Source organism: Montipora capricornis, chromosome 7 (assembly GCF_036669925.1).
Source record: "Montipora capricornis isolate CH-2021 chromosome 7, ASM3666992v2, whole genome shotgun sequence".
NCBI lineage: Eukaryota > Metazoa > Cnidaria > Anthozoa > Scleractinia > Acroporidae > Montipora > Montipora capricornis.
In genome coordinates, this window is record NC_090889.1 from 3,145,906 (window position 1) to 3,158,501 (window position 12,596).

At 33.6% G+C, this 12,596-nt stretch overlaps 1 protein-coding gene across 1 annotated transcript in view; it reads right to left on the reverse strand.

Annotated features, from left to right (window-relative positions):
- Positions 1–1,423, reverse strand: part of LOC138055331 (uncharacterized) — a 1,497-nt gene extending 74 nt beyond the window's left edge. The window contains exon 1 of the mRNA XM_068901297.1: positions 1–1,423. This exon is cut by the window's left edge and continues 74 nt beyond it. Coding sequence (XP_068757398.1) covers positions 1–1,423 — 1,423 coding nt within the window.
- Positions 1,424–12,596: the final 11,173 nt, after the last annotated feature.

The window sequence follows — 12,596 nt, forward strand, 5'->3', positions numbered from 1 at the left end:
CTTTGAATTTACCGATTACTTTCTTATTTGTCCTGTCGAAATATTGTGAATCTTGTGAATAATCACTGTTATCGAATCTATCTTTATCATCCCAAAAGTCTTGATACACATCATTAGTTTCGATTTCATAAGTCAGCGAGTCTGTGTCTGTGAATAATAATTTTGCTTTGCTGTCGTATTTTTGTTTGATATAATTATAATGAAAATCATACATTAGTGTTTTACTAAGATCTAGGATACACATACCCACATATACCGGCCTGTTTAAGGTTAGTGTTTCTTTAATCTTATGCACTGCCACTAGATTTTCATTGAATATCTTACTGCTTACATAAGTTGGTTTAGCAGCCATTTTTAATAGTTTCTTTTCATTCGTGACGAGTCTAACATCAATACGCTTACGTAGATTTTCGCAGCATTTACCATAAACAGCGTTATTAATAAGTTTGAAGAAATCTTTCTCAAAAGCGTTTTTGGCATTAGTTCTTTTCTCAGTGTTAAAGTCAATATATTGCTTCAACCATGCGGACTGATTGAACTCTAGTACTTGATGGACTTTAGTTATTTTCAAACCAAGATCAGTGTACAATTGTAGGTTCCTATAATGGAGTACGTATTTTTCTTTATTGCTTAATGTTGGTATTAATTTATGAACTAAACCAGTTGATATTTTATATTTTTTCTCGATGTTTTTGCAATATTCTGATATCATGTTTCCACCTACTTTAACCTTTTCTGGTGCTATTGGGTAGTCATTATGCAAATCATGTAGTTCTTCTGGATATGCTAGGTCTACTTTTAGTATTAAACCTTTCTTGCTGTCTTCTTTATACTTGCCTAAGTCTATATTGCCTATCTGTTTTTCTGTCATCCATTTGAAACTACCGGTTGGTAAATATTGACTCATTGCCCATCCATACAGATTATTAGCGTCTAAATACATAATATACTTTGAGGGCGCCTTCTCATCATATGTTTTCATGTATTTATTGTTTGCTTTTCCATACCGGTTGGCAATGTAGCTTATTCCACCACACATTCCTTTTTCAATAAATTGAAACATATCAACATTAGTCATAAGTTCTAATTTAATGTCAGTCATCTTTAACATAGCATCCCAACTAAGACCAGGGCTTGTAAAATAATGTGCAGGATCTAATTTGTAATACTGCAAACATGTTTTTCTGAAATTTTCGAATACATCAGCTAACAAAATGATGTCGGATTCAAGATATAAGTCATGGTACTCACCCATATTTTTAATAGAAAATGTATTCCACACATTTTGAGCATGTTTATAATCTTTGTCTGATATATTTTCATCATTTAATATGCTGTAAAAGTTTTCTTTTGGTGGTAATTTTTCTTCGAATTTATTAATGCTATCCATGAAGTCGTATGGATAAACTCCTTTTTGGGACATTAAATTAACCTTTTTACCTTTGCATTTTTTAGATGTATATAATTTTTAATGCTTCTTTTGGTAGGTTACTCACAAGTTTGTCAAGACTTGAGCTCATAAATTGGAAACTATCAATGAAGGTAAGATGATTGCCAAGCATGAAAGCCATGTATTTCTCCATGTTATTAGGAATTGCATTGATGTTCATTTGACACTTATCACCTTTCTTATTTGTATATATGTGTTTTTTTACTATTTCGCCGATATTTTGCATAATGAAATGCGAGTCATACCCACGTAGATTATGAAATATTACTGGAATTTTGTCAGTTATTCGAAAGTTAAGATTACAATCTTGATGAGCGGATCCTCTGTATTGGCCAGTTATATGACAGTGATCTCTTACTCTTACATCATTTTGATTGTATTTTTTATTACAAATATGACATTCTTTGGCTTTTTGAAATTTCTTTTCATCATCTTTAGTCATTCTCAATGGTTTATTGAAATGTTTTTTTCATAACCTTCTTACAATATTTGACTTCCTCCAACATAGCTTCCATAAATTTGTAAACGGCTTTTCCACCTCTGTAAATTTGTACTGGTTTCGAGTATTTATCATCATAACAACACACAACTTTGTAACGTAGCCAGTCTGTATGCTTTTGGTATGCTTCGGTATATGATTTATTGTCATTAGGTTGACATCCATGTATTTTTTCTGTGATGGCTTAAAAATCTGCATATATTACAAATGGTACTTGTAGTTGTTTATGATAATTATTGAATTTCAATATCTTGTTGTCTTTTGTTGGCATTTTAATCGCTTGTGTCCCATTCACTTGTATACAGTTTTATTAGTCAATACTCTTTCAGAGCTGAAGCATTGAAGACAATACATGCAGAAATGTTTCCTCTCTTTGTGTTTTGTTTGATTGTACATGAACTTGTTGAAATCTTTTATTAACACATAGTGATTGTTTTTGTTTTCTGTGATTAATAATAAATTCATATGGTCTTCATATTTTTCTTTTGAAACATAAATTGGATATGGTTGTTTGTCTTCATAACCAAAAACATTGCTGTTGATCTCATTTTGTTTTCCTATTTTGTTGTACTGTTTGGTAGTGACTGGAAATTCAATTCCTGAATAATCAAAATTTTCAATGAATTGCTTATCAACTTTTTAAATTCTCTATTTGTCTTGAGGATTTAAATGTCTGATGTGGGTAAAATTTAAGAATCCGATCCCACCAACGTGTCGGCCAACACGTCGGCCCACGCGTCGGCCGACACACCACCAACACACGACCGACACATCGGCCAACACACTACCGACACACTACCAACGCGTTGGCCGACACACTACCAACGCGTTGGCCGACACACTACCGACACGTTGGTCGAAACACTACCGACACGTTGGTCTAAATACAACTTCAGAAGGAACGACGAAAACACCATTGGCAAATAGCCGCCATTTTTAAAATGAAACACTAGTACCTAGGTCTGCTCGATGTTTTGGCAAGGGTCAGTTACCAAAGCGGGGAGTTAATTTGCAAGTCGACCAACATGACACGCCACTGACAGTTGACCACCAACGCACCACCGACGCATCTTATATGTTATAAGTTTAAACAGCGGCCAACGCGTCAGCCGATGCGTTGGTGGGATTGGATTCTTAAATTTTACCCTGATGTGACACCACCTGAAGCATTTATTATCCTCATTTTTCATGTTGATCAATCCCTTTGCACTGTTTCTGAGTTCTGTTGGTAGTTTTATATAAGAAGATCCTTTCATTGGTTCATATTTTACTATATTAATATAATGATTGTCAACAGATTGAACAGTCCAACCGCTTCCTTCTGAAATCCATTGAGCTATTTTATTTAGAATTTCTTGTTTTGATAAAGATAAAGCTAATTCAATTTGTGTATCATTTGTTATTGTTTGGGGTTGACTGTTGTCTTCACGACCTATTTTCTTTTCAAATGTGACTATCAGTGTCTCAGCAAACTTAAGCCCTTTCATTGATATTAATATGTTTTCAATATGGTTAGCAACAGCCTTTCTTGTGTTGTTTAGTTGCACTAATGGGTCTTTGTTGTTTTTGATATCTATTTCATAAGACTTTGTGTAGCCTTTTAATGCTTTTGCTGTTTGCTCTCTCTTAGTTCTCGGTGCTGGCACTGGTTTTCTAGTTCTTGGTGCTGGTACTGGTTTTAATTGTTCTATTTCTTCTAACCATTCAGAAGGTGGAGCCGGCAGTCTCTGTCTCTCGAAATAGTCAACAAGTTCTTTTACACTTTTTCTTGGCGTAACAGCTGGCTTTTTGGTTCTTTGTGCTGCAATTGGCACTGGTTTTGCGTCATCCACAACTATAAATTTAGTATTTTTCTTCTCTTGCTTCAACAGCAATTTGATGAGTTCAGATTTACTGAGCTTTTTAAGATCTCTCTTATTCATACTATATTGTGAGATATTATTATTCATTTATATATATAACTATAGATTTTTTCTTTTAAGTGTCTATAGATGTGCGTTTGAAAAATGATTGATTTAAATGATCCAGTTATGAATCCTTTAAACTATATTTATATGTTTATTTTAGCATGAAATATAGCATATTTTCTACCTGTTTGCGGCCTTTTGTAGTCAATAGTACATCTCTGGAATCATTTGGTATGATATAGCGTGATTGGACTTTTTGAATTGTGACACCACTCTCTCGTTCATAAATAAATTCAGGATGTTTTGTATCAACTGCTTTTTCGTCTAGTTTGTCTAAAATTTGGTTTATGTACTTTTTTATTTGTTCATCATTAATTTCTTTATTTAATAACATTTCGAGTTGTTTATTGAGTGTATTTAGTTTTTTTCGTGGATGGATTGATTTTCTTCACCTTGTTTTTTTTCAATAAGTGCATAAAATGTTGATGATTTTTTAGTATGACTTTTTCTACTTCAGCACGCTTTAATTTGGAGACTTGAAACCCTTTTTTGATATTTAGGACTTCTTTTTTTAACTCCTTAACAGTGAAGTTTTTGAGATGATTTTTTAATTGATTAATTACTTCCATATATAATCAATGTACATAAAAATAATTTATTCCAAATCACGTATTTTGGCACGATATTCTAATAGATTTGGTAAATCACCAATCTTCAAACCGTTAGCATATGGCCAAAAACCTTCTTCATGAACCCAGATGACCTTGTTTAATTTTCTTTTGATGGTTGGATTTGACAAAGCTTCTTCAACTGTGGTGTTGATATAATATTCCAGTTTTATTTCATTTTTTTTAAACGTCAACAGATTTCCTCTAACACTGCTTAATTTCAGGTCGTATTTATCAGCTGCTTTTTTGATAGTTGCTATCAATGATTTTTTATCTTTACTCTTTTTATAGCCCTCTTGGTCGGGGTTATAATGTTGCAACTTGGGCAAAGCGTCAATCAATATATAATGATTAAATTTTTTATATGTTGGGTCATCAAGGAAATTTAGATTCCAGCCTGCTCCAAAATAGACAAGACTATAGCTTTTTGTTTTTTTAGTTGAATTTTTAATTTGATTTTCCATTTCTATATATTGACTATATATAATTATTTCTTTAAGCCTTTTATTGATGCGTTTAAATATGGTCGAGAATTCAAATAATCTGATTACTAGATCCTTTGAACTGTAAAATGATTTGTTTAGTTTTGTGTAGTTTCTTCTATTATTTCATGTATCACATTACCGTTTTTTATTGAGAATATGTCTTATTTTTTTGCTCACGTTTGTACAATGCTTATTTGTTTTTAAATGACAGGATTTTCCAGCTAATGTGTAATTTTTATTATTTTTACATATATCACAATACCACGGTTTTGTGAGCATGTAGGTTGTCTTATGTTGTTTTCTCTCCTCGTCAGTAAAAACTCTCGGTTGTCCACGACCTCTTTTGACATTTTTATTATCCATATAATAATACTATAGATATATTTTTATATAGATTTACAAAAAGATGCGTTTATATATTTTTAATATCTTTTAATGGTATCCAGCTATTGAAATCGTCACTGTATCCCTTCCATTTTACCAGAGCTTGTTTCTTCTCATAATCCCTCCGAATGACTTTGTCAATACAAAAAACATCCTGCTTGGCTTTTAATATTTCAGGTTGATAAAAACTCCCTTGAATATCTTCACCTCTGAGATCTTTTATTTTGTATGTTATTGGATTAGTATATTGGATTTTATCAACTGTAAACACTTCTTCTGTCCAATTTGGTGTATAACCCTTGTCGAACACATTCCGTTTATACTTAGATATTCTGACCTTATCACCAACCTTAAAATTAGGTTTAGCTGATAATGGCTCCATATCACCATATAGATTAAAGTAAACAGTTCCTTCATTGCTCTTTTTACTGGCTTCAGTAGGTGTCATCTTTATGCTTGAATGTTTTGTGTTGTTGTACTGTTTTACTAGTTTGGGTAGCATATGGAGATACATTGTATTACCTTGAACAGTGAACTGTTTCCACATTTTGGATTTAATTGTTCTATTCCACCTTTCAACCACTGAGGATTTCTCTTCATTTTCAGTTGAATACATAAGTATCCCATTTTTGTCTAACAAGTCCTTCAAGTGTTTGTTATAGAACTCTTTACCCTTATCAACCCATAGATACTGTGGTCTTCTACCTTCCTTGAATATCGATTTGAATGCTATTGTAATACTTTCACCTTTCTTATCCTTCAATGGTATAATCCAACCGTATTTACTGAAAACATCAATAACCATAAGAAGATACCGATAACCTTTATTCCATTTGCTAAATTTTTGCATTTCAACTAGATCACTTGCCCATATTTCATCAATACGATTTGTGATTACACGCCACCGAGTAAAATTACGTTTTATGGGTTTATGTAACTCATCTGCTAATTTTTCTTGCCAGTTTTCTTCACTCGATGGCTTTTTCCGTTTTTTGGAACTCGACCCAGTCCGAGCTTCTGTTTCACATCTATAGCATTTCTCGCCAACCAATGCCCCCATTGTCTTTCATTGTATGGCACGTTATCCAAAGCTTTAACCATTTTTCGGTCTGCTTTGTTTTTACATTTTTTGTCATCCTTACATACTGAATAATCAACGTCGTGCTGCATTGCGATCGCATCAGTTTTTCCAGTGGGCATATCATATATTTCCAATATTTGACCTGTTTTTGGGTTATATTTCAGTTGATCTTCCAGGGGGTTGTAAGGGCCTGTGTAATGTTGCCAGGAAGCGTCCACCCTTTTTTTGGTTTTGGTAGTTTTCCAATAGCTTTGTGAATGTCTACAGCACCACCATGAAGAGGGTTTAATTTTTTTGATAAATCAGATGTGATACTATCCAAAGCTTGATCTATATATTTGTTAGCCATACCTTTTATTTTTTGTTTAGCAAAATCTGATTTAATGGCCTTTGAAGCACCATATTTACCGAGATTATATAATCCTTTTAAACTGTCCTTCAAAATTCTTTCACTTAAAAGCCCGCCCGTTTGAGACGGGCTAGTCCGTTTCCCTGTTTCTCTTTTTTAACAAATTTAGTCTTTTTAATGCCGCATTCTACACAAGTACAATAAAACATTAGTCTACCATTTTTAGTTGTTTTGTAACCTGAAGGCTCAATGCAACCACTTACTTTCTTTTGTTTAACACAATAAGAACGCATTCTATACATAAGTTAGATATTTTTAAAATAATGTTCGATAAATGTCTCATTTTTCATTGTATCATTTATGTTGAATACTTGCAATAAATCATAATATGAGTTACCTTTATTCATTTCATTTAAAAAGTATAAACAAAAGTACCCACATGTTGTTGTGTACATATTTTGTATCTGATTATTTTGATGCAACAAAGTCAAATTTTTCTCTTTGGCATGATTAACCATTTCTTGAAACGGAGGCATACCGAAACTATCAAAATAATTGATCACTTTATATTTCCCATAAGTGGCTACCCAGTGACTTCCACTCATATAAGCTGGTTCTAGATTGTAGATAAATAACGCCTGTTTATGGTTATGTGGAACATTTTCATCTCTTGACAGTACATCATTGATTGGTATATTAAAATATTTACACCATTTTATTAGATCATGGTTACTCAAAGGTGTGTTTTTATAAAATTTTGGTTTTACAATATTGCCCCAAAATGGGTATGCCATTGAATGGACTGTTTTTTCCCAATAGTAGTCCCTTTCCTGATTTTTTTTTTGGTTGTTCTTTTTTTTTTTACCATTACCTGTGACATATGGTGGAAAACTATAAAAAGGAGGAGGTGCTTTAGGCATTCCAATTCTTGGCGCTCCTGTACCATGTTTTGGCCAAGGAGGTGGTAACCCAACCTGTGGAGCTGACCCTCCCATTAACTTTTTGACAGCATCAATAGCTAGTGGAATACCGATGCTAGCTAACAGAGTGCCTAAAAATCCACCTGATTGTGTTTTGGTTGGTTTTATACGAACACCTGAACCCGATTGAAGGGCATTTAATATATCCTGTTTTTGTTTCGTCGATAAAAGATGTTTATATTCTATCAGCTTTTTAATTTTGTCTTGTGGCACGAGAAAACCACCAGTCTGTGCTACTTTCCCAGAGATTGCTTTAACCAATTGAGAAGCACCTTCGCTCGCTAGTCCTCCCAAAGCACTTAGTCCAAGCGTTTTTGCAATTGTTGGTGTGAAGGATCTTCCAAGTGTTAATACGGTACTCAAAAGACTTCCACCGACTTGTTTTCTGATATTAGTCTTAGCTAGTTTAATATCCATTCCTGTATTCAATTTTCTATTTTTTTGCAATCTCTTCTTTACCATTGCTGGAACAAGTAAAGTATCATTTCCTGTCAGAGAGTCCTTTGTCAGTCTTAGAACAATTGTTTCCCTTTTATGGTAAGCGGTACTGAGATTCTTTTTTTGATTGTCAGACAATTTGACATTAATTTCAAAAAGTTCAGTCATATAATATATGTTATATAAATTCATGGTTCACAAAACATATATAAAAAAGAAATATCCTATAGTTGGTGCCATCGACTTCTTTACACTATAACCAGTTCATTTCCGATTTTGTCAATGACGACTGTTTCTTCATATAAAACGACAGCATGTACACTGAAAGGACTGTCGTCAGCACTATTAGCATTTAGTTTATACCTAAAAATCAACTGTTCCGGATCTCTTGTTACTTTCTCTGCCTGATATGATATATCGAAATAGATTAGTGAGTATAAACTATTATAATTAGCTATATTCAACTGGGTTCCGGTGTTGTAATCTGATTTTCTTATTGCATAAGACATTAAATCGTTGAATATTCTTACTTTACTTTCAGAATCATATTCGGTTTCTGGGTAGAATACTCCATTCCCATATTCCAATCTACATGTTGTCAAATAACTACCATTTGCACGATCGGCATTTATATTAAATGTATCAAATTCATATGGATTTGACACCGAATTCCTTGTTTTAGCTCGTTGTAGGTATACAAAAATTGCTTTAACATTGTCAATGCTAGAAGAGATCTGGAAGAATCCACTACCATTTCTGGGACCTGACATCTGATACATTTCTCTGAGATACGTCCATTTATCCTGTTTTAAAAAAGAACCAATGAACTTATCATACAGACTGTCTTTTGGTGTCAATTTTGGAACCCAGAGTAGAAATCGAAGAACAACCCTTCCATTATCAACTGCATCAAGTTTTTGAAGTAGTTCTCTATCATCCGGTAGCTTTAAAGTAAATTCAAGCTGCATTGGTACCAGCATCTTAGTCTCTAACTCTTCAAAAAAACTGATACGATTAAGAGGTAAGATAACATTGACATCTGAATTCCCGGTTGTTAAAAGTCGTCTAGCCTCAAATCCTGTATTTTGATTGGCATTTGCTATACGATGACTTGTATCTAAATACCAAAGACTATTCTTGGCTACTGAGCGACCAAAATCGTCACTGTATTCTAGCAAGTTTTTTACAAAAACAACTTTATGAAGATTATCCGTGTCGTATACGATTTTACCAGCGCTTTTAATCATCATATGAGAAATCAAACTATGGGCCCCATTAATAACTGTTATACGATCTGCACCATAGGCTGTACCATCAGCCAATTTTTGTACCTGGAACTGGACCTCGAAATAAGCATTGTACCAATCGTAAAAACTCGATCGATCATTGATTGTAAATGTATATCCATTTTTCTCCTGATGTTGACCATTGGCTGGGGCTCTAATTACATCATCAACTTGGAAACGCACTAACTCATTTCTTTGTAAAAATTCACTTGTTCTAAAAGCCATTTATACTATTATATTATATAATTTTGCTATCATGTTATTTATTTGAAGACTCTACGCCTTCTTCCAGATCCTGATATCAATCTATTGAGGATCATATCAGTACTTTCATCTTGCTGTTTAATGGGTGAGGATGGAACAATTGCCCTTTGTCTTGTAGCTCCTTTTCTCAAATTTGCCAATTTTTTCATTATTAGGTCTCCTGACTTCTCTGATACCGCCTTACCCAGATGATCACCTGCATGGGAAACCCCTGATTCTAATGCCTTCTTTGCTATTGGCTTAGCAAATTTCTTGAAAACAGATGATGCCACACTCTTTAACGGTTTAAAAATATTATCAACGATAAGTCCAGACCATTTGTGTTGATATACAAATCTACCAAGTTTTGGATGATAAAACCTCTTGAATTCATACGGTTTCATTTATACTTTTATGTTATATTATTCCATGCTTTTCATAATCAGTGAAAAAGCTGTATCCGCTCCATTTAGATTCAGTAATCTTCTTTTTCCATCTGTTACCCACATTCTGATTGATGAAATTGTAGTTTTATTAACTGGATTAAATGTAACTCGTCGTGGTTCGAGGGTGAAGGAGTAACTTGGAGTTAGTACACTAGTCAAAAAAGAATAAATGATGTTGGTATCTTTACCGTCAACTAGACTTTTGTTCATTAAATCACAATGAATATTGAGTATGTCTGTGTCTTGACTGAGATTTGGCAATCTAGGCCCAATATGTGTTCCACTTGTCAATATCTTTTTGTCAAAACCGATTAGGTCATTAAAATTACTTGCTCTTAAATCAAGTTGGTAATTTTCAGCTAATGTAACCGTGACCCTAAATGTTGTATTATCGAATTCAAGAGTTATCGGATACGTATCACCAGTTTTCATTACATTTTTAATATATGTATTAAAGTCTGTATAATTCCATACACCGGCTGGAAGTGTAATGTTTTTAAAAGTTGAACCATTATCTGAACTGTATTTGATCAATTGATTTTTGTAATGAGCATTTACATTAAACCATGTGAAACTCATGTTAATAACTCGATTCAGACCAATGACATATTGCTTATTGTTTTCTAAAATTATAGGTCTAGTAAAATTTGTAGTAAAATCTTCTGGTTTATTACCAAATTGATTTTTTACAGAATAAGGAGACTGTACTATTTCTCTTTGCATTATATAATAAAGTTACATTAAATTTTGAAATATTGTTTGTATAATTTATCATATTGTGATCTGTTGATTGTTGATATCTTTAAAAGCATGTCCAATATAGAAACACCCATATTTCGCATGTCAATGCTTGTATTACCTGCCAATATCTCACCAACAATATAATCTAATTTTTTTATAAGTTCTTTCGGTTTGTTGAAAAATATAACATTGCCACCTTTTTGTTTTTTCCTGCCAGAACCTTTTATTGTTTCGATTTTACTTTCATAATGCTTTATGTATTCATTTAAAGTAGCTCTTGCATTGTCTATTCTTTTGTTTAGCATTTGCCTATCTGCATCTGAAATTTCTCCTGATTTATATTGTTTTGTGATATGAGATTTGTAACCTTAACTGATTTCTTTTTGTTTTAGCTTCATTGATAATCTTATTGAGATATTTTTTGTTTTTTTGTTGAGTCATTTCTTGTTGATTTATTACCTTTTCAACAGAATCATAATTTTGAAGGCCAAGATCATCCAATATCTCATTATCCATATCTTCATCATCGTCGTCATCATATTCTGGTGGCAATTCTGGTTCTTCAGGAAAGTACTGAGGATCAACATAAAACTCCTTCTTTCCTTCCATAATATCTTGTAAAGATTGTTCATATGTTGGTGGCATTGGCACCAGTTGTTTTTCTTGCTGTGGCAAAACAGGTTGTTCAAATAGATCATCTAAACCCATGTCCTCAACTTCATCCTCTACATCAATGCCGTAATTCGGAACTTCTCCTTTCTTCAATGGTCGTTTTTTCCTTGGCATCGTTAAAACCTGATTACTATCAATAACTTTTTGTAATAAAAACTAACGATAAAAAGTCACGACGTTTCGACCCCTCGGAGGTCATTTTCAAGTGAGAATAAAAGTTTTAAGAATTAGCATAAATATGTAAAAACTAGAATAAAAATGCAGCGAACGCCGAAATGTGATAAAAATATGTACAAAAGTGTAAAAAGTGCTAAAAATATATGGAGTAATGAACGGTAGCTAGAGAAAACAATAGACAAAAAATAATTAATTACAAGAACTGTTCTAAACAAATAATTTGGCGCGGATAGAGTCACACTGTTTGTTTAGCGATGGTTTCAGTTCTTTTATAAAAAACATTTCAAAAACAAGACAATCAAACTTGTTCTGGCACTTTCTCAGAATTCTAAAACTCTTTGCGATGTTGTTAGGTTCCAATGCATGTTTCTCTCTCAGATGGTCGCCGATGGTTGCCCCTTTGTGCTCTTCAATGCGCTGGTGAAGGTGCCGGCAGGTATATCCGACATAACCTGCGTCGCACAGGTCACACTTGAATTGGTACACAACGCACTGTTGGCTTACAAGGGGTGGCTTCTCTTCACGGACCCGGATCTCTTCTTTGATCTTTTTGCTCGTGTAGACAGGGGTAATATCCGCACTGATCTTACGGCTTAGGTCGGCAAGTTGTCTCCGTACGGCGTTCGCAGATTTTTGGTCCTTGAAGGGCAACACGACTCTGATTGGGTCCCCACGCTTCTCATCAACGTGGGTGCGTGATTCCTCGGAAACTTTTGAATCAACGAAAAAGCGGATGGTGGACTGCACATGATCTTCAGGATAACACAGACGGGAAAAGATCTCTTTGAGG